This window comes from Podarcis vaucheri, assembly GCF_965113315.1.
Source record: "Podarcis vaucheri genome assembly, chromosome: 10".
Lineage (NCBI taxonomy): Eukaryota > Metazoa > Chordata > Lepidosauria > Squamata > Lacertidae > Podarcis > Podarcis vaucheri.
In genome coordinates, this window is record NC_138748.1 from 65,873,444 (window position 1) to 65,899,786 (window position 26,343).

The window sequence follows — 26,343 nt, forward strand, 5'->3', positions numbered from 1 at the left end:
ATTCACTGCGGCATCAGCGCAAAGAACAGATGTCCCCAAAGATCTGAACACTGGAAGAGAAGGGGGTAATGAAGATTTAGAGGCACGAAGACATCTGCAAAATATTTTCTTGCGAAAAAGAAGAGGGTTGCAAATGAAGTGTTTATGGGAGAATTTATAGGCCAGGGTCCAGAAGAAATGGGGGAAATTAGTTTGCATGCCTGAGGGAGCTCTGGGTTTCTGTTTCTCCAACCCCAGTCCTGCTGTCCTCCCTTCCCAGTGCAGGGTATGGTGTTTGGGGATCTGGGCGGACCCCCAAACTGTTTGTGTGATGTGCCAGTGGGGGGGGTGTGTTATTCCAGGGCAATTGAAAATCCCACAAGACTGGAGGCCTTTGTGTTTGGCTAGGGGTGGAGAATAATGTCTGGGCTGCCTTTTTAAGCACATTGACCTAATTACGACCTCCTGGACTAATGATACCTGGGCCGGAACAAATTACCCTTTGGATTCTGCACATTTTGCAAAATAGTTGTTTTTATTTATTTTTTAAAGGACCAAAATACATTTTAAAAACCACTGCATTTTAGGATGAAATACGTCAAGACCATGGGTAGGCAAACTAAGGCCCACGGACCAGATCCGGTCCAATCGCCTTCTAAATCCAGCCCACAGACAGTCCGGGAATCAGCATGAGTAGAATGTGTGCTTTTATTTAAAATGCACCTCTGGGTTATTTGTGGAGCATAGGAATTTGTTCATTTTCCCCCCTTCAAAATATAGTCCGGCCCACCACAAGGTCTGAGGGACAGTGGACCGGCCCCCTGCTGAAAAAGTTTGCTGACCCCTGGTCAAGACGGACAGACAGAAAGAGCTTTTTACTACAGATATTTTGGAATAAATATACATTCCCTTGCCCCCCCCATCTTTCTTTTAAATCTTAGGTGGGTTCTTTTTCTTTTTGAATTGTTTGGTTGTGTACTTTTCCGGTCTGTATTTCTGTTTTTTTATTTGCATCTGGGTTTGTAGAGCCAATATTCCTTCATCCATCTCTTCATAAACATAAGGGCTAGAAACCTGTTTCCTGTATGTCTGTATTATATGTGGAAAGAATGAAAGCTGACATCCTCAGGAAGCTGAGTTACGTTCTGCGCTTATAAGTGCTTCTGACACTCCTAAGGAATTGCAGCACATTCTACAAAACATCCTTGGTCAGTGCCAATAGTCGAAGTGTCTATTTACAAAAATAGAAATATGTCACAGCGATGCACACTAAATAGGCAAAAACCGTCCACAAGTTATGATTCACTTGAACCTTTTCTTGGCTCCTTTTCCAAATGCAATGCCTAAAAAGGAACGTGCACAAAAGGCTCAAAAACCCAACAAACCCACGTACCTTAAAACAGATACAACAACGATAGCAGAAAACGGTAAGACCTGCAAGAAAAATTGCTATTGATAACTGTTTTGTTATCCAAGCTGATGGAGCAACTAGAATTCACCTTAAATGACCAACAAGTTTATTATGCCACAAGTGTAAGGAAACTACGCTTTCTGAGTTCTTCAGAGCACATCCCCTAATACTATGGTTCCCCCATGGACCACATGAAAATTGCTGAGGGTCTTAGCGGACCACTTCATAATTCTTCCGTTCACTGTAGCACCTGTAATGTGCTGTGCTAGATGATGCATGATTTTTAATTACTGTATATTTTTCCAGACACACTGCAGGAAACCTGGATGATGCTCACAGGCCACAGTTTAGGAACTGCTGCCCTCAATGAACTTGCTGCCTTTTAAGGCACCACAAGGTTTTTGTTGTTGTTGTTTAGTTGTTTAGTCGTGTCCGACCCCATGGACCAGAGCACGCCAGGCACTCCTGTCTTCCACTGCCTCCCGCAGTTTGGTCAAACTCATGCTGGTAGCTTCGAGAACACTATCCAACCATCTCGTCCTCTGTCGTCCCCTTCTCCTTGTGCCCTCCATCTTTCCCAACATCAGGGTCTTTTCAAGGGAGTCTTCTCTTCTCATGAGGTGGCCAAAGTCTTGAAGCCTCAGTTTCAGGATCTGTCCTTCCAGTGAGCACTCAGGGCTGATTTCCTTCAGAATGGATAGGTTTGATTTTCTTGCAGTCCATGGGACTCTCAAGAGTCTCCTCCAGCACCATAATTCAAAAGCATCAATTTTTCAGCGATCAGCCTTCTTTATGTTCCAGCTCTCACTTCCATACATCACTACTGGGAAAACCATAGCTTTAACTATACAGACCTTTGTTGGCAAGGTGATGTCTCTGCTTTTTAAGATGCTGTCTAGGTTTGTCATTGCTTTTCTCCCAAGAAGCGGGCGTCTTTTAATTTCATGACTGCTGTCACCATCTGCAGTGATCATGTAGTAAAATCTCTCACTGCCTCCATTTCTTCCCCTTCTATTTGCCAGGAGGTGATGGGACCAGTGGCCACGATCTTCGTTTTTTTGATCTTGAGCTTCAGACCATATTTTGCGCTCTCCTCTTTCATCCTCAATAAAGGTTCTTTAATTCCTCCTCACTTTCTGCATTATTATTTATCCGCTTCTGCTGTAGCGGGCGATCACAGCTTCCCCTCTGGAAATTAGTAACTGAAAACATTTTGACCTGCCAGTAAAAATGCAGCCAAAGGCCTGTTGGGGGCTTTGCTTGCCCAAGCCCCCCACTCAGGAACAAAAGTGTGCATTAGCAATGACAAATTTGGAAAATACTGAGAAAGCCGAACAGAGTTATCGGCCCCTAGACAGCAAACCATATGAGTTTTAGCCAGGTCAATCAGCAAACTGCTCCGTAGTTTCTTCTGCACTTAGCAGGAGGAGAAACTGATTCAGCAACTCATTTCCAAGCAGGGCTGTCTGTATTCTATAGATATCTTACGCTATTATTATTATTATTATTATTATTATTATTATTATTATTATTATTTAAATGCACTGAGCACTGCTTGAAACGGGAATGGCTGGCCCGTGTAAAAATGCGGCCCATCCCGTTCCTTGAGTTATGCTGCGAGGAAGCAGACTGTTTCTGGCAGAGACTGAAAAAGAAGCTGAGATGAAACCACATGTTTTTCAAAGTCAAGAGTCCGAGCCAGCCCCCAAAATATCATCTCTCCCCAAAGGCTGCACATGCATCAAGTGGAAAGAGGGATGAGACAGAGGAAAGGCAGGGAAAGGGTTTGTTTAGCACTTGGGCCTGCCTAAGAAACAAGGGCTGGTGCTTTTAGACTTTGGAGAAGCGAAATCCAATGGCATCTGTAAGAGAAATGATGGGAAAGTCACTGGACCATCTTCCTAGTTCATCCCTGTTGTTCAGTGCCAAGTGGCTGGGCAGAGAAGAAGTAGGACGCTCCACTACCAATGGCCGTGTCCGCACTAAACCTTCGCACAACTTTTACTGAGATGGCAACAAGTGGAAGATCTCTGGGACAACATGAGCGAAACACTTTTTGAGCCATTAAAGGTGTGTTTATGCAGTTTTAAAAAATTGGGAAAAGATATATAATGAGTTGAAGAAAATGTTTAAAATGACATTTCTTAAAAAACCAGAAGCATTTTTGTTAGGGATTGTAGGACAAGACCTGCCAAGGACGACAAAGAATTTATTTATGTATGCAACAACAGCGGCAAGAGTCTTGATAGCACAAGGATGGAAGAATGAGGAAACCCCAACAAAAGAACAGTGGCAAGAGAAATTGACAAACTACACAGAATTGGCTAAACTGACTGTCAGGGAACTGACATTGGAGCTAGAGGCGGAGGGAAGGCTCTCAAATGATGCTGGAGAAGGGCCCAGCAGGGAGAGAGGCAGCTCAGCAGATGGGGAAGCAAATCGGCGCTACACCAGGGATAAAGGGGGGCAGATGGGGGAATCGGCGAGAGGGCTCCAGGACTCTTCACCGGACACCAGCGGGGAGAGCACGGGTCCTCCGCTACCCACGCCCTCCCTGCACAGAAGACTTCCGCACAGAGAGAGTAGGAGGAGCCTTGGCGTCAAACAGCTTTTATGCTGGAAAAGGTTTAAGAAACGCCCGCTGACGGATTCTGCTAGCGACTGAGGCAGCCACGAAGTGAAGGGCTGTCCAGACAGAAAGGTTTAACCAGGCAACATAGCCAGGAGAGGCGGCAACTTACGCACGAGCAATCCATACTCATTACACTGACATACCAACTGCGAGGCAAGGACAACTGTGACTTTAAAGAAGAATGGGAACTTTTCACAAACTATTTAAAAAGAACAAAATGAACTGGACTCCTTGGTAGGTTTTGAATAAACATACACAAATTTATTGATTGATAACATGGTGAACAGATAATGTAAGGACTTGTATAATTTTATAATATGCAGAGAATAATATGTGCTGAGAAATCAGAGAGAGGAGCTGAGGGAAGTCTTTGGGGGAGGGGAGGGAGGGTTTGAGGGGAAAGGGGGGAAAGAATGAATATGATACATTTTGATATGTTGTTATGTTGAAAATGCTAATAAAAACATTTATAAAAAATAAAAATAAAGGTGTGTTTATGCAAAATACAACACAGTGGAACGGTCTCCCTTGGGAGTGGCGCAGCGGAAGCGTGCTGGGCCCATAACCTGTTGCTAGGATACTGCCAGGGAGACAAAGTCCATCATGGCCCCAAGCCATGGAAATACGCAGGCTGTGACACAAACATCCTGCTCCCTTTTAAGGTGGAACAGAAATATCCTAACAGGCTCTCCAGCCTTGGAGGTTTTTAAGCAGAGGTTGGACGGCCATCTGTCCTTGATGCTTTAGCTGAGATTCCCCTGCATTGCAGGGGGTTGGACTAGATGACCCTTGGGGTCCCTTCAGACTCTACAATTCAATAGGTAATGACATAAGAGGAGCCTGCTGGGTCGGCGCAACCAGTGACAGATGACTCATTAGGGCAAACTGGGCACTGCGCCCCACCAACCTTAGACTGCTCTCAGCCAGTTCCCACCTGCCTGTCGACTTACCTATGACCAGTCAGGAGGGTTTTAACACAAGAGATGGCCTTGTATCAAGTCCAACCACATCTAGATCAGTATCGTCTTCACCAGGGGTCCCCAGACTAAGGCCCACGGGCAAGATAGGGCCCAAGGGACTCATTTATCTGGCTCGCGGCGACCCCCACTGCCGCCACCTCCTCTTACCGATGCTGTGCTGCACGGCTGCCCACTTCCGGATCAGAGGAGCACCGGAAATAGCTTGTGCGCATGCGCAAGCATGATTTGCGCATGTGCAAGCGTTATTTCCGGTGCACATCTGGGTTGGAGGAGGCCTGTGCACATGCACACAAGCTATTTCCGGTGCTCCTCCTGTTAGTTTCTGTTTGCCACTGTGCAGCTGCTTAGAGTCACAAGGCTCTGTTTACATTCCAGAGACAGTCCAGACTATTGGAAGTCTCACGGGAGACTAGAGACGGATGTGACATTACTGGTTTCCTGTTTCCTTTGTTCCTTTGTTCGGTTGCTCTCTGCTTTCATAGAGAGAGGATGTACATTTCTTTGCTGTCTGCGTGGTAAGAAATAAAGCATAGCGATGTAGCCATAAATCTCATCGCTTCCCTGTGCTGGATTCTCTGCTGAATGGGGGAACGTGCCTGAGGCCTTATCAAAGGCTCAGGTCGTTAATTATTCGTCGGGAGGCGATTCCGAAGGACTCGGAGGAAGATGAACTTTATCAGCTTGGCCAAGCGGAGATCCCGACACCTCCGACCTGGAAGTGCACCGGAAATAGCGTGTGCGCATGTGTATGGGCATGTGCTCCCCCGTCCTCTGGCCTGCCGCACAATCGGAACTGGAGACACCGGCCCGAGGCGCAGTAAGTTTGCTGACCCCTGGTCTTCACTGACTGGCAGCAGGGCAACTCTTCACACAGGGGGCAATTCCTAGCCCTACCCGAAAGTGCCGGGACTTGAACCCAGGACCTTGCGCATGCAAAGCAGGGGCTCTACCACTGAGCTATGGTCCTTTCCGGCAGACGGCTCTGCCTGTGGCTGGCTCTGGCGCCCCCTGCTGGTGGTCTTCCTACCATCCACAGCACAAGTACCATTGAGCACCCATTGCCACCACTGTCTGCAGCAAAGACGAGTCCCAAATCTCAGCTTCCATCTTTCCTAGCTCGTTTCTCCACTGCCCTCCAGGACCAAAACTTCTCCTCCGGGGTGCACACGCACTTCCCAGGAGATGGTGGAATTTGACTGCCTTGTAAGGGAGCGTTGCTACTTTTGCTATGAGCTGCACCCTGGGATTATTTTTAATCCGCCGCGATTCCAAGGCGCTGAGCAAGCAGCAGCCCCAGAGATTAGCCTGCCTGATTTACTGAGTCTTTGTGTGAAACTGTGCAAACTCACGTCCATATCGGAAGACGCACGAGCAGCTATAAAAGACAGCAAAGGCTGGAAAAAAGCCCAGAGAACAGTTACTCCTCTGCACAAAGCACAAAAGCCAATATTGAAAGGTCACTTGCATTTAAAGGGGGAGAGCTTTGCTTGACATCTTGGCAAAGGAGGCCGTGCATTGAAGATGAATGATGCCCTTGCGTCACGCGGTACAGGCAACAGAATTGAACAGGCAGGCCATTTGCCCTCGATGCTTTGGCTGGACAGAGAGCGCTTCACAGAAGCATAGAGTCTGAAGGGACCCAAGGGTCATCTAGCCCAACCCGAAGCAAGGCAGGTATCACAGCTAAAGCATCCATGACAGATGGTTGCTGGTTTTCCTCAGAAACACTTGAAATCAAGACAACAGTCCAGATTAGGGGTCAGCAAACTTTTTCAGCAGGGGGCCGGTCCACTGTCCCTCAGACCTTGGGGGGGGGGCAGACTATATTTTGAAAAAAATAAATGAATGAATTCCTATGCCCCACAAATAACCCAGAGAGGCATTTTAAATAAAAGGACACATTCTACTCATGTAAAAACACGCTGATTCCCGGAGCGTCCGTGGGCCAGATTGAGAAGGCAATTGGGCCAGATCCGGCCCCCAGGCCTTAGTTTGCCTACCCATGGTTCAGATAGTTCAATCCAAGTAATTTTTATATTTTTTAATATGCTTAGATCTCACCTTTCTCTCTTCCCGCCCCCAGTGTCAGGTGTGTGTGCAGGAACCAGGCCCTGTGACCAATAGGACTTTGCAGGACTGGGGCCTTCATAAGTTTGTTCTGAAGAGGCACAGATGAGGCCGATTGGTAACTCACAGTACCTGGTGGCAAGAGCCTGGAAGGGATATAAGGTCAGCATTTCCCTTTGGCTCTTTGCCGCAGGAACACGCTTCCTGCCTTGCTGCGTTTGACTCCCTGCTTCTTGATCCTTGGACCCCTGACTTCGTGACTCCTTGTTCCTCGGACCCTTGACTTCATGACTCCTTGTTCCTTGATCTTCGGACCCCTGACTTCGTGACTCCTTGTTTCCTGGCCCTCGGACTCTTGGCTTCCTGACTCCTGGCTCTCTGACCCCCTGACTCCTGGCTTCTGGACCCCTGTTCCTGCTCCCACCCCGCCATCTTGACCCCTGTCCCGACGTCCCCAGCTCAGACTTCAATCGCCCATGAACCGGGCTGTGACACCCCGCCCTGAGAGATCTTGGCAGCGTACATGTTTCTCTCTTCCAATGTAATTCCACAACAGCCCTGTGAAGTTGTCTAGGTGCCGAGATGAGGAGGGAGTGGGGTTCAGATGACTGGGGGTTGAGCCTGGGACCGTAGAGCACGGGACTCTTAATTTCAGGGTTGTGGGTTCGAACCCCACGTTGGGTGAAAGATTCCTTCATTGCAGGGGGTTGGACTAGATGACCCATGGGGTCCCTTGCGACTCAACAATTCTATAATCTTCAGCATCGAAGTAAAACTCAGCTGAACAACACACAGCACCGTTTAGCAACCCAATATCAGGGTGAGCAGGAATATTTTTAATTTCTCCTCAATGTTAATAAGGGGGGAGGAGGGCATGCACCTCACCAGGGAGGACATTCAACAAGCAGAAAACCACCACCAAGGAGGCCCTGCCTTGCCTGAAAAAAAAACCTTTTGATGGTCCCACACAGAGATATGTGTCCCCATCAGCCTCCAAAGGTCTGCAAACAGGTTTGCCTGCCAGCAAATTCGCGACGCTGGGTTTTTAAAAGGAGGCAGGTGTTTCCCTATCTTGATTGCTCATGCTTCAAAAATCTCCATGGAGGGTAGGGGTGGGGAGAGCAGAAGATGGGGAGGAAGAATGATTTCTTTTTGAAGCCAAACAAAAATGGTTAAGAACTCATTTTGGCTGCTCTTTGGGGAATAGGAATTGTGATGGAAATGTTTGAACGCCGCCATGACAACAGGCCAGAATCAACACACACACACACACACACACACACACACACACACACACACACGGGCCTTCGGTTCAAAATCCAGCAACCGAAAGAAAAGACTCATGTTTCCCACAGCCCAAACACAAACCTGATCACGGAAGATGCTTGAACAGTCTTAAGTCAACCGGGCGCCCTCTAAACTATAGCTCCCTCCCTCCCACCCCCACCCCAGGCAGCTGTACTGGCTTTGCCTGGAAAAGGAGACAAATAACTAAATATTTTTAAGTTTTGAAAAGGATCGGAAACCCTAATTTGTCCTAGCCAATGTTTTGCTCTCAGCTTCATCTTCTAGTTCCTGAGATTTTAACCAGTCACAGTCTCACATGTTTTCAACAAGCCCACCCTGTCTTTGCAATCTTAGGGGCTGGGTGCTTGGGCTTTATTTTGTTTTTAGTGCACACTTTTAAACACTTCTTTTTAAAAAGCATTTCAAAACTGCTTGATCTTTTAAAACCACCTATGTATACAAAAACAGAGCATAAAAGCAGCGTTATAAAAACCAAGGTACAGCATGAAGGAGTATTATAAACACTGATTAGGGCTGGTTTTCAACATTGCAATATGTCACCAACGAAACATCGCAATATGCTGATGTAACGCGATGTCTGAAATAAGGATGGAGAAATGTAGAGCCATTGGGTGCTGTGCCGGATTTACGTATAAGATACACAAACTATAGCTTAGGGCCCCACTATCTTGGGGCCCCCAAAAAAATGTAAAGGAAAAACACCTGGATGTACATTTCCAAAATATAAGATAAAAAAACAAATAAAATAAAACCTACATACAGCAACAGTGTTTTGTGTTGTGTAGGCTCCTATGACGTAAGTAATGGGCTCCGCCTTCTAGCCTGCTCCCTAAAATATTGCTCATTTTGCTCATTTCTATATATAGGGTGCCTACATTCTGCATGGACTGGTTGCATGGCAACATGTGCAAATGGCTTGAGATACCTATTAAAGGTAAAGGGACCCCTGACCATTAGGTCCAGTTATGACCGACTCTGGGGTTGCAGCGCTCATCTCGCTTTACTGGCTGAGGGAGCCGGTGTACAGCTTCCGTGCCATGGGCCAGCATGACTAAGCCGCTTCTGGCGAACCAGAGCAGCAGAGGGAAACGCCGTTTACCTTCCCACTGGAGTGGTACCTATTTATCTACTTGCACTGGTGTTCTTTCAAACTGCTAGGTTGGCAGGAGCTGGTACAGAGCCACAGGAGCTCACTCCGTCGCGGGGATTCGAACTGCCGACCTTCCGATCGGCAAGCCCTAGGCTCTGTGGTTTAACCCACAGCTCCACCCGTGTCCCTATTAGGTCCACGAATTACCAGATAGCATATATTCAGCACACAAAAACAGTGGCTATTTGTTGCTGACAAAGGACAGCTGGACATACAAAGGGCCCCAATACCTTCAGCAGCTTAGGGCCTCATCAAACCTAAATCTAGCCTGGTTGGATGGCTTCACGGTTTTCCCCACATTGTGATTTTTGCACAGCACACAAACGCGCGTCATGATTCGCGACATATTGCCAGGTCAAAAATTCCGAAACCGATATCACTATATGGCCTTCAAACAGGTTTCAGATGATATATTGCTATATCGCCCAGCCGTAGCACAGATAAAAAAACAGGAATTCAGAAAGAATGCCACAGATCAGGAAAGCCTGGGCAGAAAGAGATGCTTTTGCTGAGTTGGCTGAGGCGAGCCAGAGGGGAAGGCTATGCAGGGCAATGGTAGAAAATGGACTGCTTTGAGTTCACTGCCATGTGATATTTCGGCAAGGATGGTTTTGGCAAGAACTAGAACCATCAGATTTTGAATTCTGGTGCTGGAGGAGACTCTTGAGAGTCCCATGGACTGCAAGAAGATCAAACTTCTCCATTCTGAAGGAAATCAGCCCTGAGTGCTCACTGGAAGAACAGATCCTGAAGCTGAGACTCCAAGACTTTGGCCACCTCATGAGAAGAGAAGACTCCCTGGAAAAGACCCTGATGTTGGGAAAGATGGAGGGCACAAGGAGAAGGGGACGACAGAGGACAAGATGGTGGGACAGTGTTCTCGAAGCTACCAACATGAGTTTGACCAAACTGCGGGAGGCAGTGGAAGACAGGAGTGCCTGGCCTGCTCTGGTCCATGGAGTCACGAAGGGTCGGACGCAACTAAACGACTAAACAACAACAGAACCTCCAGACACTTTTTATGATTTGGGTTTGTTTGTTTTTACGACACATACAACAGAGCCACCATTTTCAAGACAACTCTCCTCACAAGCCCGGGAAATCTCAATGATACTTTATCATCTGACTGTGGGAGTGGCCCAAAGGGCCACAATAAATGTGACAATGTGTACCCCTGGAAATCCTTGAGTGCACTTCTAACAGGGAAGTTATGGTAACCTGTTGCTTTATGAAACTGATGATTTTGCATGTTGCCGTCACCGCCTCCCCCAAAATTGGGGCAGAAATACAGCTAATATGTGAATTACAAAGATACAGCCAAAAGCTAGAACATAAGTTGCTACGTGGTGCAAATGGCTACACGTAGGTTCCCAACATCCACACTAACACAATGTAACAGAACACGGTGGGAATCAGAACTTAATCAGCAGGAATTGCCAGTGCTTATTGCGCATGTGTATTAAACATGAAATGAGGTAATGATGTACAGTCATCTCTCGGGTTAAAGTCGCTTCAGGTTGAGCGTTTTCAGGTTCCGCGACGACCTGGAAGTAACGGAACGGGTTACTTCCGGGTTTTGCTGCTCGCGCATACGCTCAAAATGATGCCACGCGCATGTGCAGAAGCAGCGAATCACAACCTGCACATGCACAGACGTGGGTTGCGTTCTGCTCATGTTGCGAACGGGGCTCTGGAATGGATCCTGTTCGCATCCAGAGGTACCACTGCATATGATTGGTGGAAACTGAAATGCTTTGTTTGAAATTTTATAAATACCACTGCCTGGACCACCGGGCAGGGTTGCATAGCTGTCAACTTTTCCCTTTTCTTGCAAGGAATTCTATTCGGAATAAGGGAATTTCCCTTAGAAAAGGGAAAATGTTGACAGCTATGCGGGGTTGCAGTTTTGCAGAACGATCCGACTGTAACTTATTGCTTTGCAAGAAACAATGGACTCTTAACTCCTCACGTCTCTGAGTTTTATTGGCGTAAACTCAGAAGATGCTATTTTCTGGCCCGTTCCATTTAGCCAGTAAGAACAGTACCAGCTCCCCTAAAGGTAAAGGTACCCCTGCCCGTACGGGCCAGTCATGTCCGACTCTAGGGTTGCGTGCTCATCTAGCTCTAGAGGCCGTGAGCCGGCGCCGTCCGAAGACACTTCTGGGTCACGTGGCCAGCGTGACGAAGCTGCTCTGGCGAGCCAGTACCAGCGCAGCACACGGAAATGCCGTTTACCTTCCCGCTATAAAGCGGTCCCTATTTATCTACTTGCACTTAGGGGTGCTTTCGAACTGCTAGGTGGGCAGGAGCTGGGGTCGAACGACAGGAGCTCACCCCGCCGCGGGGATTCGAACCGCCAACCATACGATCAGCAAGTCCTAGGCACTGAGGTTTTACCCACAGCGCCACCCACGTCCCCACCAGCTCCCCTACTAACATCCAAAAAGGTGTTTGCAACATGATAACACTAATAGTCTTTACTTGGACTTTACTTTAACCCCTGCGCAACTGTACTCATTTTGCATGCCTATTTGTGGTGTTGTTTTAATCTTTTAATATTTGCCTGTTATAATTGCTCTCCCTGTCGTATATATGTTATAAAATGAAATGTAAACTGGGGGTGGGGTGGGGTGGGGGGGTGCTCTTTAAGTATCAGGACTGACAATTTATCTCACATCAGGCAAAGTGAGGTTTAAGAGCTGTCCGTGAAGTTAGATTTCACATTTGGTAGGAACTGCTGCCACCCAGTGGAACCATAAGGAGAAGTTGCCACAAAAAAAGACCATTTCAGAACAGACCAAAATTAAGCAGTGTTTTGTAATTTCAAGGGTGTGTCTTTCGCAAGGGGTTGGACTAGATGATCCTTGTGGTACCCCTTCCAACTCAACAATTCTATGAAAGCGTCTTCTCTGAATCTTGCCACATAATTCTGGGCAGGAAGACAACTTCACTTGAGTACATGTCCCTTGTTATTGGGTCAAAACAAGTTAAGGAAAGGAGGAGGAGAAGAAGAAGAAGAAGAAGAAGAAGAAGAAGAAGAAGAAGAAGAGGAGGAGGAGGAGGAGGAGTTTGGATTTGATATCCCGCTTTATCACTACCCTAAGGAGTCTCAAAGTAGCTCACAATCTCCTTTCCCTTCCTCCCCCACAACAAACACTCTGTGAGGTGAGTGTGACTAGCCCAAGGTCAAGGTCAAGGTTCCCTTTCTGGGTCATGTGGCCAGCATGACTAAACTGCTTCTGGTGCAATGGGACACCGTGATGGAAGCCAGAGTGCACGGAAACACCGTTTACCTTCCTGCCACAATGGTACCTATTTATCTACTTGCACTGGTGTGCTTTCAAACTGCTAGGTTGGCAGGAGCTGGGACAGAGCAATGGGAGCTCACCCCATTGTGCGGATTCGAACCGCCAACCATCTGAAGTAGATTGGTCTCGACTTACCATACTCCCCGAAGACAAGATGCATGCATTTCCGACCCTCCACAACCCAGGACACCATTTTAACGCCGAACCAAATTAACAGCATCCCCAAAGTGGCGTCCAGGATGAAATTCATCAGGTAGCTGTAATAAAAAAATACAACTGTTTTTTAGCGGTTCTTATTCTTATCTGTAAGCCGCCTTGAGTCCCAATGAAGGGGGGGAGTGGGGTATAGGTAAATACATAAATTAAATAAAATAAAAACCCATGTGAACACTCCAGAACACACGCAAAACTCCCACCATTTCTGCCCAAGGCTTTAATCAGGGTGGATTTGATTTAAATCAAGTCACTTTAAATAAGGTTTTTAAATTATTCGTCAGTAAGACTTGATTTAAATCATTTCTTTTTACAGAAATACTCATTCTTGCTGGTATCATATTAATATTGACAACCAGATGAAGGTTTCAATTTTAATAATAATAATAATAATAAATTTTATTTATATCCCGCCCTCCCCAGCCGAAGCCGGGCTCAGGGCGGCTAACAATTTTGGGAATAATAGATTTTCAGAGTAGTTTTTACAGTTATATCAAAAATTACTGATTTGGTTATACTATTAGAAATACACAGACAGATAATTATGAAATTATTATGAGGTTTAATAAGTTAACTGTTTATATTTGGACAACTTTTCTGCTATACTTTATTGGAAGGAGAAAAATAATCATTTCCTTAATAACAATTTAAACAATTTATTTAACTAAAACAAGAAACATTGTAGCATATGTATCCATGTTTGCTAACTGATGTGGTTAAACAAAACAAAAAACAAAAAAACCTAGACTGAGTTTTAGCATACATGAAAAACTTTAAACTATAATTTAACTTCAATAGAAAACTCTCTTTAGAAAAAAATTCCTCCAAAAGCTTTTTATTTTAAAAATCCAATTTAAATTTTAAAAAATCTGATTTAAATAAAAAATAAAATCTGATTTTTAAATATATATTTTTTTTAAAATAATAATAATAATAATTGATTTTTATCCACCCTGGCTTTAATGCATAAATCAGATTGGTACCTGGGAGGGGCTCAGGTTACAAAGTGAAACATATACTTAAGAGATATGGATACCCAGCTAAGCACAAGCTAAACTGTTGTTCTGCCAAGTGACACACACAAACTCCTGGACCGTCCTTTCGAAAAAGCAGGTTAGCACAGCTCTTAGCATGGTGAGCATGGAACTGGGTGAGCAAACAGCACTCCTTCAAGTGGGTTGGGTCTTGAGGTCTTCTTGCGCTGGCATCTCAACATCCTTGGGAGCTCAGCATCCTATTTACCCTCAGCTGTCTCCCTCGAAGGAGGCTCCTTGACGACAGCAGAGTGTCAGGTGTGGCTCCACACAAGCACTTCCTGGTGTCTGAAGCAGTGGCGTAGCGTGGGTTGTCAGCACCCGGGGCAAGGCAAGTAATTTGCGCCCCCTAACCCGTGGATTTGCGCCCCCTAACCAGTGGATTTGCGCCCCCTAACCCTAACCCCCAGATGTTGCACCCGGTGCAGCCGGCCCCCCCTGCACTCCCCATGCTACGCCACTGGCGAGCACCTCCTAAGCATGTGCAGAGCGCCTCCCTCCGCCCCCGCCACGCGGTGCTCAGCCTGCGCGTGGGCAGGCCCTTTGCGTCACGCGCGCTTGGCAATCCCCGGCACCTCTCCTCTCCTCTCTCTCTCCCTGGAGAAATGAAGCAGTGACCCGACAAGGAGTAGCAAAGGATGGGTGTGTTTCGTCCCTGATCCGGATGAGATCAAGGCGCCGGCAACGGGAAGGAGGCGGGGGAGAAGCAGGAGCAGGCCAGCCGGGGCTGCTCCAGACTCCCCCCCATCTCCCGCATCGCCACTGGAGGGGTCATGGAGGCACTGAGCCCGGGAGGTGGGTAGCCAGCCAGGGCGCACCTACCCAACCTCGCCGTGCCCAGGCGCGCTGCTCTCTCCAGCTTCCTCCCAGCCGGGCCAGCGGCTCCACCTCTTCCTTTGCCTCTTTGAGCCACTTTATTCCCAGCAAGCGATTAGCAGGCTCGGATTGGATCCTGCGGCAGGCGGCGCCTCCACCTCCTCCTCCTCCCGGAGGAGCTTTGCTGCTGCTGCTGCTGCGTGGCTCTTTTCCCTCCACCGACGGCGCGCTGCGCCTTGGAGAGGTTCCCGCTTCCTCGAGGGGGGCCGGCCAAACGGAGACGACGACCCCCCACCCCAAACAAGCCTCGATTGCTTGTCCCTTCCCTCTGGACTCGCGCCCCCCAGATGTTGCGCCCGGTGCGGCCGGCACCCCTGGCACCCCCCACACTACTCCACTGGTCTGAAGTCATGGGGATGGAACACCCCTCTGCCAACCTGCCCCACCAGGGACCCAGTTCTCCATTCCCTAGACCACTGGCCTTCTCCTCCTCTGGTTCAGACACATCAAGGGCAGTGTTCGAAATTAGCCAGGCGCCAGGAGCATTTTGCATCTATCGGCCACTTGCGACTAAGTGAAGTTGCCCGGGCCACCAGGATTGTGCCTGACATCTCCACCATCTTGGGATCATTGGATCTGGACTGTTTTCACAAACTAATACCCCGTCCTGCAGAATGCTATCTGTTATATTTTATCTGCACAATCGGAATGAATTTCCGGAACCAAATTGCTTTTTCTCTGCAGCCTGACTTAGGCGGAGATCACTCTCCACCAGGTGTTCCCCAGTTCCAAACATGCACTGCCCCGAAAGATAGACCCACTGCTATGGGCTGGCTGGACGAAGAGGTGCATTGGAGGTACCAGCTGGGGAACCCCCAAAGGAAGAGGGTGTCAGGTGTGCGTGCAGGAGCCAGGCCCTGTGACCAACAGGACTTTGCAGGACTGGGGCCTTCCTAAGTTTGTTCTCAAGAGGCAAGGCGCGGCCGCACAGGTGAGGCCGATTGGTAACTCACAGCACCTGGTGGCAAGAGCTGGGAAGGGATATAAGGTCAGCATTTCCCTTTGGCTCTTTGCAGCAGGAACACGCTTCCTTCCTTGCTGTGTTTGACTTCTTGCTTCTTGATCCTTGAACCTCAGCTTCGTGACTCCCTGCTTCTTGATCCTCAGACCCCTGACTTCGTGACTCCCTGCTTCTTGATCCTCGGACCCCTGACTTTGTAACTCCTTGCTTCCTGACCCTCGGACCCTTGGCTTCTTGACTCCCGACTCTCTGACCCTCGGACGCTTGGCTTCCTGGCTTCCGGACCCCCATTCCTGCTCCCACCCCGCCATCTTTTCCCCGGTCCTGACATTCCCTGCTGGGACTTTGATCGCCCATGAACCGGACCGTGACAGAGGGCTCAGAGCCCGGGAAGTGGTGGTGGGACGGCATTGAGTGCTCAGAGGAAGAAGGCGGGGATAAGGTCTCGGAAGCTGAAGAGGCAACAGGGCTTAGTGAGCAGGAAGAGTCTGTGGCAGAGAGCAGTCCAGAATCAGAGGGGGACCAAGAGGCAGAGTGGAGGCAGGTTGTTGAAGCTAGAGAGTCTCTTCCTCTTGCTGGGACCAGCTCCCTTTCTCCCCGGTCTCCTAGAAAACGAAGAGGAATGAAGAAGGTGGAGCAATGAGAAAATAGGCGAAGGAGCCTGAGATTGCTTGGGAAGGACCCAGGGGGAGAAGGAGTCTTAGGGAGTGGTGGGAACGTGGGGACATTGTGTGAGAAATAATATATTGTTGCCTCTTCATTGTTTATGAAATAAGATGTTTTATCCAAACATTTATTACAGTCTACATTTCGATCTATGTTGTTGTTGTTGTTTAGTAGTTTAGTCGTGTCCGACTCTTCGTGTCCCCATGGACCAGAGCACGCCAGGCACTCCTGTCTTCCACTGCCTCCCGCAGTTTGGTCAGACTCATGTTTGTGGCTTCAAGAACACTGTCCAACCATCTCGTCCTCTGTCATCCCCTTCTCCTTGTGCCCTCCATCTTTCCCAACATCAGGGTCTTTTCCAGGGAGTCTTCTGTTCTCATGAGGTGGCCAAAGTGTTGGAGCCTTAGCTTCAGGATCTGTCCTTCCAGTGAGCACTCAGGGCTGCTTTCCTTCAGAATGGAGGTTTGATCTTCTTGCAGTCCATGGGACTCTCAAGAGTCTCCTCCAGCACCATAATTCAAAAGCATCAATTCTTCGGCGATCAGCCTTCTTTATGGTCCAGCTCTCACTTCCATACATCACTACTGGGAAAACCATAGCTTTAACTATATGGACCTTTGTTGGCAAGGTGATGTCTCTGCTTTTTAATCTATAGGTTGGCTATTTTTGAATAAGATGCTTCTAAGCAATTCTTTACCCTTACACTTGCAATTATTTCCCTTACATTGATTCTGTTTTATGCTTTATTTGCTTCTCATATAAAGAACAGATGCCTGCTAGGCGAATAGTGAGTACAGAAACCGACAGCTTAGAACTGATAAAAGTAACCACAAGTCAACCCCAGGATATGAAGGAGACAGATTAGAAAAGTGATGTATCTCCAAGACACCAAACATCTCACACTTGCAAGGTACACATTGTAAGACACACAAAGGATGTAGCTTTGCGGTTGTGAACATGAACATGGGAACCGCACATATCTATGCCTGTTGGTTAATACCTGTCTTTATCAGATAAAGAAACTGGCTTGAACTTGTATTAGGGACAGACAATGGCTAAGGCACAAAAGTAGAGCAGTTTGTGGTCAGTGAGTAGGTAATGAAGACCACCCTGCAATACAGATATGTCAGGAAAAAGCAGCAATGCGAGAGCGAGCTGCAAGTTGCTGGAATGCAAAACAGGATGTTGATGTTTGGGGCTGTACTATTGGAACAAAGGGGCAGTCTATTCACTGTACTGAGCACCGGATGTTAGCTCAGAGTGTCATCTGACCTGTACTGGAAGTACAGGGGTGGAGTTTCTCTCTCTACTGTTGGAGACTGGAGAGTGCAGACGTGTTTCTCTGTACTGCTGCAATGACAGAAATAAAGACATGTAAATAGATTTCTGTCTGTCTCTTTTCCCCTCCCTGAGGGATGCAGGGAGGAGGGAGGAGAGGTGTGTCCCTCTCACGCTGAGTGGGATCGCCGATAGTGACCTTGCCTGTATCCTGCCGGGAGACGCAGACGGGGAGGTCAACAAGGATCTCAAGCCGAATGCCTGGAGAATGGCCAGTTACCTCTGACTGCGGCCTCAGAATCCGACATTCTGCTGATGGGTCAATAAAATAATCTAAGGGGGCTCTTGACCATATTTGTACAATGATTAGCAGGGGAAATGGGATGATATTATGTTAATAAAACAAAGAAGACATGCTGTGGTTTCTGTATCTTGGTGTGCCTGTTCTGTACTCAGGTTACCAGCTTGCAAGCGTATTCGATAAAGCTTTCCTATTTCACCAAACTTGTTCAAGATCATTTTATTAAGGATCCAGAAGACCTTAAGTCTTGATGGACCATTTTTCATATATAACACCTTGCAACTGCCTCATTGGGGCAACACCTCCTGAGAAGAGCTGTGGTGATCACTAGACCTGAGCTGTTTCGGTTTCCTTGGAGAGTTAACTTCACAGACACGGGGTGCTTTATGGCTGACCTGAGCCTGACTCCAGCCCCCGACGCCCACCCAGGTCCATTCACATGCAAAGCCAAACTCACAGAGAGCAGGGGTCTTCTTCAGTCAGGTCAGACAGGAAGACGTTGGCAAAGTGGATGAAAAGGGCGCCTATGGCTTGCTTCGATGTATCGTAAAACCTTCAAAGAGTTTGGAACGCATTGTTATTATATATTGAACTTTTTAAGTCGCTCGCTACACAACAAAGCCTCTGAGTGACTTACAACATACTGTAATACAGAGGTTTTTTCAATTTTTTTTTTAAAAGGAAAAACAAAGTGATCTCACCATATTTTCCAGGGTCGCCTCTCTCCTTTCGGTTCCTTAAATCGTTTTACTGTAAAGAAAGACAAACATTTTAATGGCTGTAGAAGAAGAAGAAGAAGAGTTTGGATTTGATATCCCGCCTTTCACTCCCCTTCAGGAGTCTCAAAGCGGCTAATATTCTCCTTTCCCTTCCTCCCCCACAACAAGCACTCTGTGAGGTGAGTGAGGTGAGTGGGGCTGAGAGACTTCAGAGAAGTGTGACTGGCCCAAGGTCACCCAGCAGCTGCATGTGGAGGAGCGGAGACACGAACCCGGTTTCCCAGATTACGTGACTACCGCTCTTAACCACTACACCACACTGGTTCTCACTAAGAAAGGGCAGGGGGACGGTTCTGTAAAATAATAATAATAATAATAATAATAATAATAATAATAATAATAATAATAATATATTATTTATACCCCAACCTTCTGGCTGGGTTTCCCCAGCCACTATGGGCGGCTTCCAGCAAAATATTAAAACACAGTAATTCATCAAATGTTAAAAGCTTCCCTAAACAGGGCTGCCTTCAGATGTCTTCTAAAAGTCAGATAGTTGTTTATTTCCTTGACATCTGATGGGAGGGTGTTCCACAGGGTGGGCGCCACCACTGAGAAGGCCCTCTGTCTGGTTCCCTGTAGCTATGCTTCTCGCAGTGAGGGAACTGCCAGAAGGCCCTCGGAGCTGGACCTCCGTGTCCGGTAAAATGGTGGGGTGGAGATGCTCCTTCAGGTATGCTGGACTAAGGCTGTTTAGGGCTTTAAAGCTCAGCACCAACACTTTGAATTGTGCTCAGAAACGTACTGGGAGCCAGTGTAGGTCTTTCAAGACCGGTGTTATGTGGTCTCGGCGGCCGCTCCCAGTCACCAGTCTAGCTGCCGCATTCTGGATTAGTTGTAGTTTCTGGGTCATCTTCAAAGGTAGCCCAACGTAGAGCGCATTGCAGTAGTCCAAGCAGGAGATAACCAGAGAATGCACCACTTTGGCAAGGCAGCGCACAGGCAGGTAGGGTCTCAGCCTGCGTACAGATGGAGCTGCCCTGGACACAGAATTGACCTGTGCCTCCATGGACAGCTGTGAGCCCAAAATGACTCCCAGGCTGCACACCTGGTCCTTCAGGGGCACAGTTACCCCATTCAGGACCAGGACATCTGGTTGGCCACCACAAGAAAGGGATGCTGGGATACTGGACTGATCCAGCAGGGTCCACTGTTCTTAGTGTCAACCAGAAGGACAGTAAACAAAGATTCATCAACAGGTCAAGGTTTGCTTCAGGGACTTCTGGGCTCAAGGATCACAAGGGGTCACGAAGAGTCGGACACGACTAAACAACTAAACAACAACAACTTCCTCCCACAGAACTAAATGGGAACCCATTCAGTTTTATGGCAGAAGCCACAGGAAGTCGGTTTCACTAAGCAGCATTCTGCTAGCAAATCAGGGTGAGGAAGCGATGAACCTGGTTCTTAGCTAGCCAGGAGATCCGAGGATAACACACACACAAACACAGATCCTCTCTTTCTGGAAAATGACACAAAATACAGTTGTTGAGGGTGATAAGATGACAACTTTGAAAGGAGGAGAGTTAATGATGTGCAGCCTTGTTGAGCAGGTCTTGTCAGGCCTCATTAGATTTAAGAGAGTTATCAGAGACGGTGTAATTATCACAGGCAGTAAAACGGCTGCATTAAAAGATAAAAGGGAGTATGAGAGAGAAAATAATTAACTGCTTAATAGGGCATTAATTCTGAGATGGCGCTGCACTGGAGAGCGCCAGCCAAGATTATGGGGGCTTAAGGGGGCCATGGGATCCATTTCATTTTGCTTGACCTAAAAAGTTGGGGGGGGGGGCGCGTCAGATGCACATCAAAGCAATTCTGGGATGCCGCTGTGGAATCAGCATCTTCAACGGAGGGCATCGTGAGGACAACACACACACTTGAAATTTGATGGTTTCAGATGACAAGGGGTACCGTATTTTTCGCTCTGTAAGACGCACCAGACCACAAGACACATCTAGTTTTTGGAGGAGGAAAACAAGAAAAAAAAATATTCTCAGAAGCCAGAACAGCAAGAGGGATCGCTGCGCAGTGAAAGCAGCAATCCCTCTTGCTGTTCTGGCTTCTGGGATAGCTGTGCAGCCTGCATTCGCGCCATAAGACGCACACACATCTCCCCTTACTTTTTAGGAGGGAAAAAGTGAGTCTTATAGAGCAAAAAATATGGTATTTCTTGTGTACGTTTGAGAGGGTTCTGAAAAACTTAAATCAGGTTGTTGCTGGATGACATCTCTAATGATCTTTGAAGGTTGTTGTTGTTGTTGTTGTTGTTGTTGTTGTTATTATTATTATTTTCCTTGCAGATTCTTATAGGAACAGGGGAAGCACCTTTGTACCAGGTCCAATCCTTAGTTCTGCCCTGGGCCCCTTTCAGAGGAATGGCAGAATGATGGGTTTCCATAGGTGGTTTCCTTGCAAAGTTTTAAAAAACCTTTAGTTTTAGCCTTATTCTATGGGCCACTCCAACTGGGCTTAGCTTTTCCTTGCTTTGGGGGGGGGGACAGGATGGGTGTATACTGCAACATATCACTGATGCAATTAAACCACATTTGTGATTAATTTATACCAGACTCTCCACTTATCGTTCTGCTTTGTTAGATGTTCTGCAATGTTTCATCAATATTTCCTCTGTTGGCTGTTCTGCAACAGCTTCTGCATTATTTCTGTATGGAGCGGCACTCTCGTACAGCAAAAGCAGGACCCCTCCCTCTAATCAGAACATTTGTGGCATGAAAGGTCACAGGATTTTAGCAGGAAATGACAGGACACACACTTATTACGAAGAAAGCGGTGTGACCATCTTGGAAAATCTACAGGTGCGAGTGGGATTAAAAGCAGTATCGTAGATCACTGCCACATAACATCACGAGCACAAATCATGATGAATGTTCAATAAAAAGGACATCTGGAGAGGCCGTATGTGTACTTTCCTATTCTCCCTGGGACCCAGAGTCCTTCTGTGAACCATTTAAATTCATTTCAGTTGCAACTCTGAGGCGGTGGCACTTTGTTTCTGCTTCAGGTTCACCCACCGAGATGAAATTTCAACCCCAAATTTACAAGTCCGCGTAGAACAGGACTGTTCACTCTGCAGTGCCTACTTAGTGCATTAACACTAAACTGCAGTTTAACAAATTAACTACAAGTTGTCCCACTGATGATAAAGCAAGCCATGACTTCTTTTTCCAAAGTTTGGTTTGGTCTTCCAATGCTCTTGCCTCTTGTCTCTGTGGCTTGGTGAACATCTGGGGTGGGGTAGCCAAACAAATTGTGCTTAAGGGAGGGAGCTAGATCTACAAATACCACCACGCAGTATTAGAAACTTAGATATACAACGTAGGTGCCAAACGTCTTCTTAAACCAAGGGTGAAGTCGACAAAATGGAAAGTCTTGGACAAGATGGCTCTACAGTCCTTTTTCTCGAATGATGCATTCTCGAATGATTGATTCTCAGTTAAATACTCCAATACTTTGGCCACCTCATGAGAAGAGAAGACTCCCTGGAAAAGACCCTGATGTTGGGAAAGATGGAGGGCACAAGGAGAAGGGGACGACAGAGGACGAGATGGTGGGACAGTGTTCTTGAAGCTACCAGCATGAGTTTGACCAAACTGCGGGAGGCAGTGGAAGACAGGAGTGCCTGGCGTGCTCTGGTCCATGAGGTCACAAAGAGTCGGACACGACTAAACGACTAAACAACAGCAACAACATAATAAGTTTGTTTAGTGTTCTGGTTTGTGTTTGTAAGCATTGCATTTATCAATAAAAGTTAAAAAAAAACAAAATACAACAGCACTCTCCTCTTCTTGTGGTTTCCAGCAATTGGTACTCAGAAGCTCTTAATGCCTCTGACTGCGGAATGCACAAAAGGAAAACACATGCAAGATGTGGATTTCTGTGCTTATCCACATCTCCAGCTCAAAACAGAGCCCTCAGTCAGGGACATATGCAGACACAGGACTTGCCCGCAGGGCCCTGGCCCACTCAGCCGATGAACTAGCCCCCTCCCCTCTTTGCATTCTTAGCTTCACCAACGCCACTCATCCAGATGGCTGAGTTTTGTAGAACAATGCAAGGCAACTGACTCAGCAGCTGCGTGGCGGAGTCCCGGGAGCAACACATGGCAAGACAAACAGCTAGGATGGACTTGGTGCATCTGGCAAAAGAGCAAAACCCAGGGGGTGCTGGGTGGGGGGAAATGTTTAGGACGCTCAGATAATAGGCAAAGTTTACGATCCAGGTTTAGGATGCATGCATGCCCTAGCTGTGAGACCAGCTTATCTCCTCACTTTTGGCCCCTTAAAACAGCAACGGCTCTTGCTACTTACAAGTCCAAGCCTTAAACAGAAGCTAAGTTTCTATGCCTCTTGACAGACCTGAATATGTGATACCCCCAGAAGATTCCACCATGGCCCTCAGTGATTAAAACAGAAGCACAAAGGAATAACTTTCATGTCTGGGGAGAAGCTGGGACAGCATGTCATTACATGCTAAGATTACCCTTTAGGAGGCCAAGGGTACATAAACCATTTGGAGATTTCTCTTTTTCTGATAAGTGACTAATAAAGTCACATAAATTAATAATAATAACAACGTCAGGCCAGAGCCCATTAGGACAAAATTAAGGCACCCTAATATTCAGTCAGACTAAGATGCAACATCAAAATTCCAGCCCATCAGTCCTTCATCGGTCTAACCTCAACTCCTCAACAAGGCGGACCAAATAGATCTGGAATACTGTGTCCAGTTCTGGGCGTCACAATTTAAGAAGGATTTTGACAAGCTGGAAGGTGTTCAGAGGAAGGCAACCAAGATGGTCAAGGGTCTTGAAAGCAAGACTTAAGAGGAACGGTTGAGGGAACTCAGTATGTTTAGACTGGCTAAGAGGAAACTTGAGAGGAGATATGAGAGCCATCTTCAAATATCTCAAGGGCTGTCACATGGAAGATGGAGCAAGCTTGTTTTCTCCTGCTCTGGAGGGTAGAATTTGTACCAGTGGCTTCAAGAAAGGAGATTCCAACTTTTCTGACAATAAGAGTGGTTCAAGAGTGGAACCGTCTCTCCTGAGAGGTGGTGGACTCTCTTTCCTTGAACGTTTTGGGTGGCCATCTGCCATGGATGCTTTACTTGAGATTCCTGAATCGCAGGGGGTTGGACTAGATGACCCTCAGGGTCCCTTCCAACTCTACAATCCTAACATTCTAGGTGCAGCTTTTCTAAATACTTGCATTAAAGATAATAACACACACACACACTGCTTTTTGTTCGGGAGTACCATCACCTCTTTTTTTGAGACAGCAGCAATCATTTTGTGCTGCCACCAACAACACTCCGATCAAGACAGGAATTGCCAGCACTTTTCTATGAAAAACCCCACTAACTGCTGGATTAATTAAGGGCACTTTTTTGATTGATTGCAAGGTTTTTAATGATTTCATCTGACTGATATTTAGGGGGGTAGGGAACCTGTTTTGGAGTCAGAGGCGCAAGATGGCTGGAGGATGGGGCAGCAGGCAGGTGGACTGGAAAGGGTCACTCTGAGGAGGGATAAAGGATGGAGGGGCAAGAGGAGACCACTTCAAAAAAGGCAGGTTGAATGGCCAGGTGTTGGAGGTGCTTCTCAAACATATGGGATTTCGGTGCATCCGACTTTTGCCTTTTGCTGCATCTTCTCCACCGAAAGTGTCCTTTCGAGAACACCAAGGTTGCAGGTTCAATCCCTGTATGGACCAGCTGCATATTCCTGTGTTGCAGGGAGTTGGACTAGATGATCCTTGGGGGTCCCTTCCAACTCTACAGTTCTATGATTCTATGATTCTATGAAAGGATCCACAGAGCCTTGCTGTTGGAGGTTGGGATTCCAGCAACACTCAATAACTTAACTGCTGCCCCTGGACAAACTAACTACCTTTGCAGGATAAAGGTAAAGGGACCCCTGACCATTAGGTCCACTTGTGACCGACTCTGGGGTTGCGGCGCTCATCTCACTTTATTGGCCGAGGGAGCCAGTGTACAGCTTCCGGGTCATGTGGCCAGCAGGACTAAGCCGCTTCTGGCGAACCAGAGCAGCGCACGGAAACACCGTTTACCTTCCCGACGGAGTGGTACCTATTTATCTAATTGCACTGTGTGCTTTCAAACTGCTAGGTTGGCAGGAGCAGGGACCGAGCAACGCAGGGATTAGAACCGCCAACCTTCTGATCGGCAAGTCCTAGGCTCTGTGGTTTAACCCACAGCGCCACCCGCGTCCCACCTTTGCAGGATAGGTGAGGGGGAAAGTAGAAGAAAAAGAAGGGATGAGGAACAGAAAAAAAAGAAACAACCAGAGAGAAGAAAGAGGGGGAAAAGAGGGGGAGAGGAACAAACAAATAAAAACTGGAGTTTTTGTGTCAGTGTTGCGAGGATAGGTTTTTCATTTGTCTGTTTATTTGTTTCCGAACATATACTAAGCAAAAGAATGAAAGATCATTACTTGCCTTCTTTCTTCCAGATTTTCTCCCCTGCCACCCTAAACCTCACAATATCTACGACACCAGTGTCTCACACCAAATGCAACTGACCCGTAGAAAGGACTCTACAAATGGAAAACAGAGATGTTGCATGTACCCTTGTTAACTACGGAAATCCTTTAATAAAAAGAAATTAAAATAAAAGGTGGAGAACAGAGAGGGTGGAGAATAGAGGAACAGAAACGGAGGAGAGGAGAGAAAAGGGAGAATGAAGAAATGGGGGGAAAGGAGGAAAAGACAGAATCGTAGAACGGTAGAGTCGGAGAGGAACATGAGAGGCATCTAGTCCAGCCCCGCGCAAAGCAGGAACCTTTCTGCCCAGCGAGGGATTCGAACCCAGGACACTGGATCTTGTTCAGGAAAAGTGGGGAGGAAAAGGTAAAAGGAGAAAGGGTCAGAGGGAGGTGTAAGGCAGTCAGGCAGGCAGGCAAGGGCTCCACTTACGCATGAGGGTGCTGAAGGCCACCACGGCCAGCAGCGCCTGCACCAGCACCCCGAAGCGGTCCAGCAGCGCCCCGTTGTCGCAGCCGTGCGGGCGGCTCTTCGCCTGGGTGCCGTTGGCGCCCGGCAGCCTCTCGGGCAGCGGCGGAGACAGCGGCAGCAGCGGACGGGCGGGCGCTTCAGGGCGCAGCAGCAGCGCCATCCCGGCCGGCGGAGCCTCCCCGACGAGGCGAGCGCAACGCCGCGCGTCCGCCTTCCTCCGCCCCGAACAAAGGCTGGCGCCGCCGCGGGCTCAGAGGGGGAGGGAGGCGGCTCCTGTAGCTGCTTCCCCCGGGAAGGGGCCGGGCGCCAGGGGGCAACGCCCCCGCGGGGGAAAGGAGCCGTGGGGGTGGGGCGAGGGGTCAGCGGAGACCCTTAGACGCCGAGGGGTGGGGCGCTAAGACCATCTGG

At 47.7% G+C, this 26,343-nt stretch overlaps 1 protein-coding gene across 1 annotated transcript in view; it reads right to left on the bottom strand.

Moving 5' to 3' along the window:
• LOC309542443 (store-operated calcium entry regulator STIMATE-like) overlaps positions 1 to 26,095 on the bottom strand; it is a gene marked incomplete at its 5' end in the record, with an annotated part of 43,592 nt that extends 17,497 nt beyond the window's left edge. The window contains 4 exons of the mRNA XM_082241243.1: positions 12,971 to 13,092; positions 18,622 to 18,717; positions 18,866 to 18,914; positions 25,897 to 26,095. Of these exons, the coding sequence (XP_082097369.1) occupies positions 12,971 to 13,092; positions 18,622 to 18,717; positions 18,866 to 18,914; positions 25,897 to 26,095 (466 nt within the window). The remainder of the gene's footprint in view (positions 1 to 12,970; positions 13,093 to 18,621; positions 18,718 to 18,865; positions 18,915 to 25,896) is intronic.
• Positions 26,096 to 26,343: the final 248 nt, after the last annotated feature.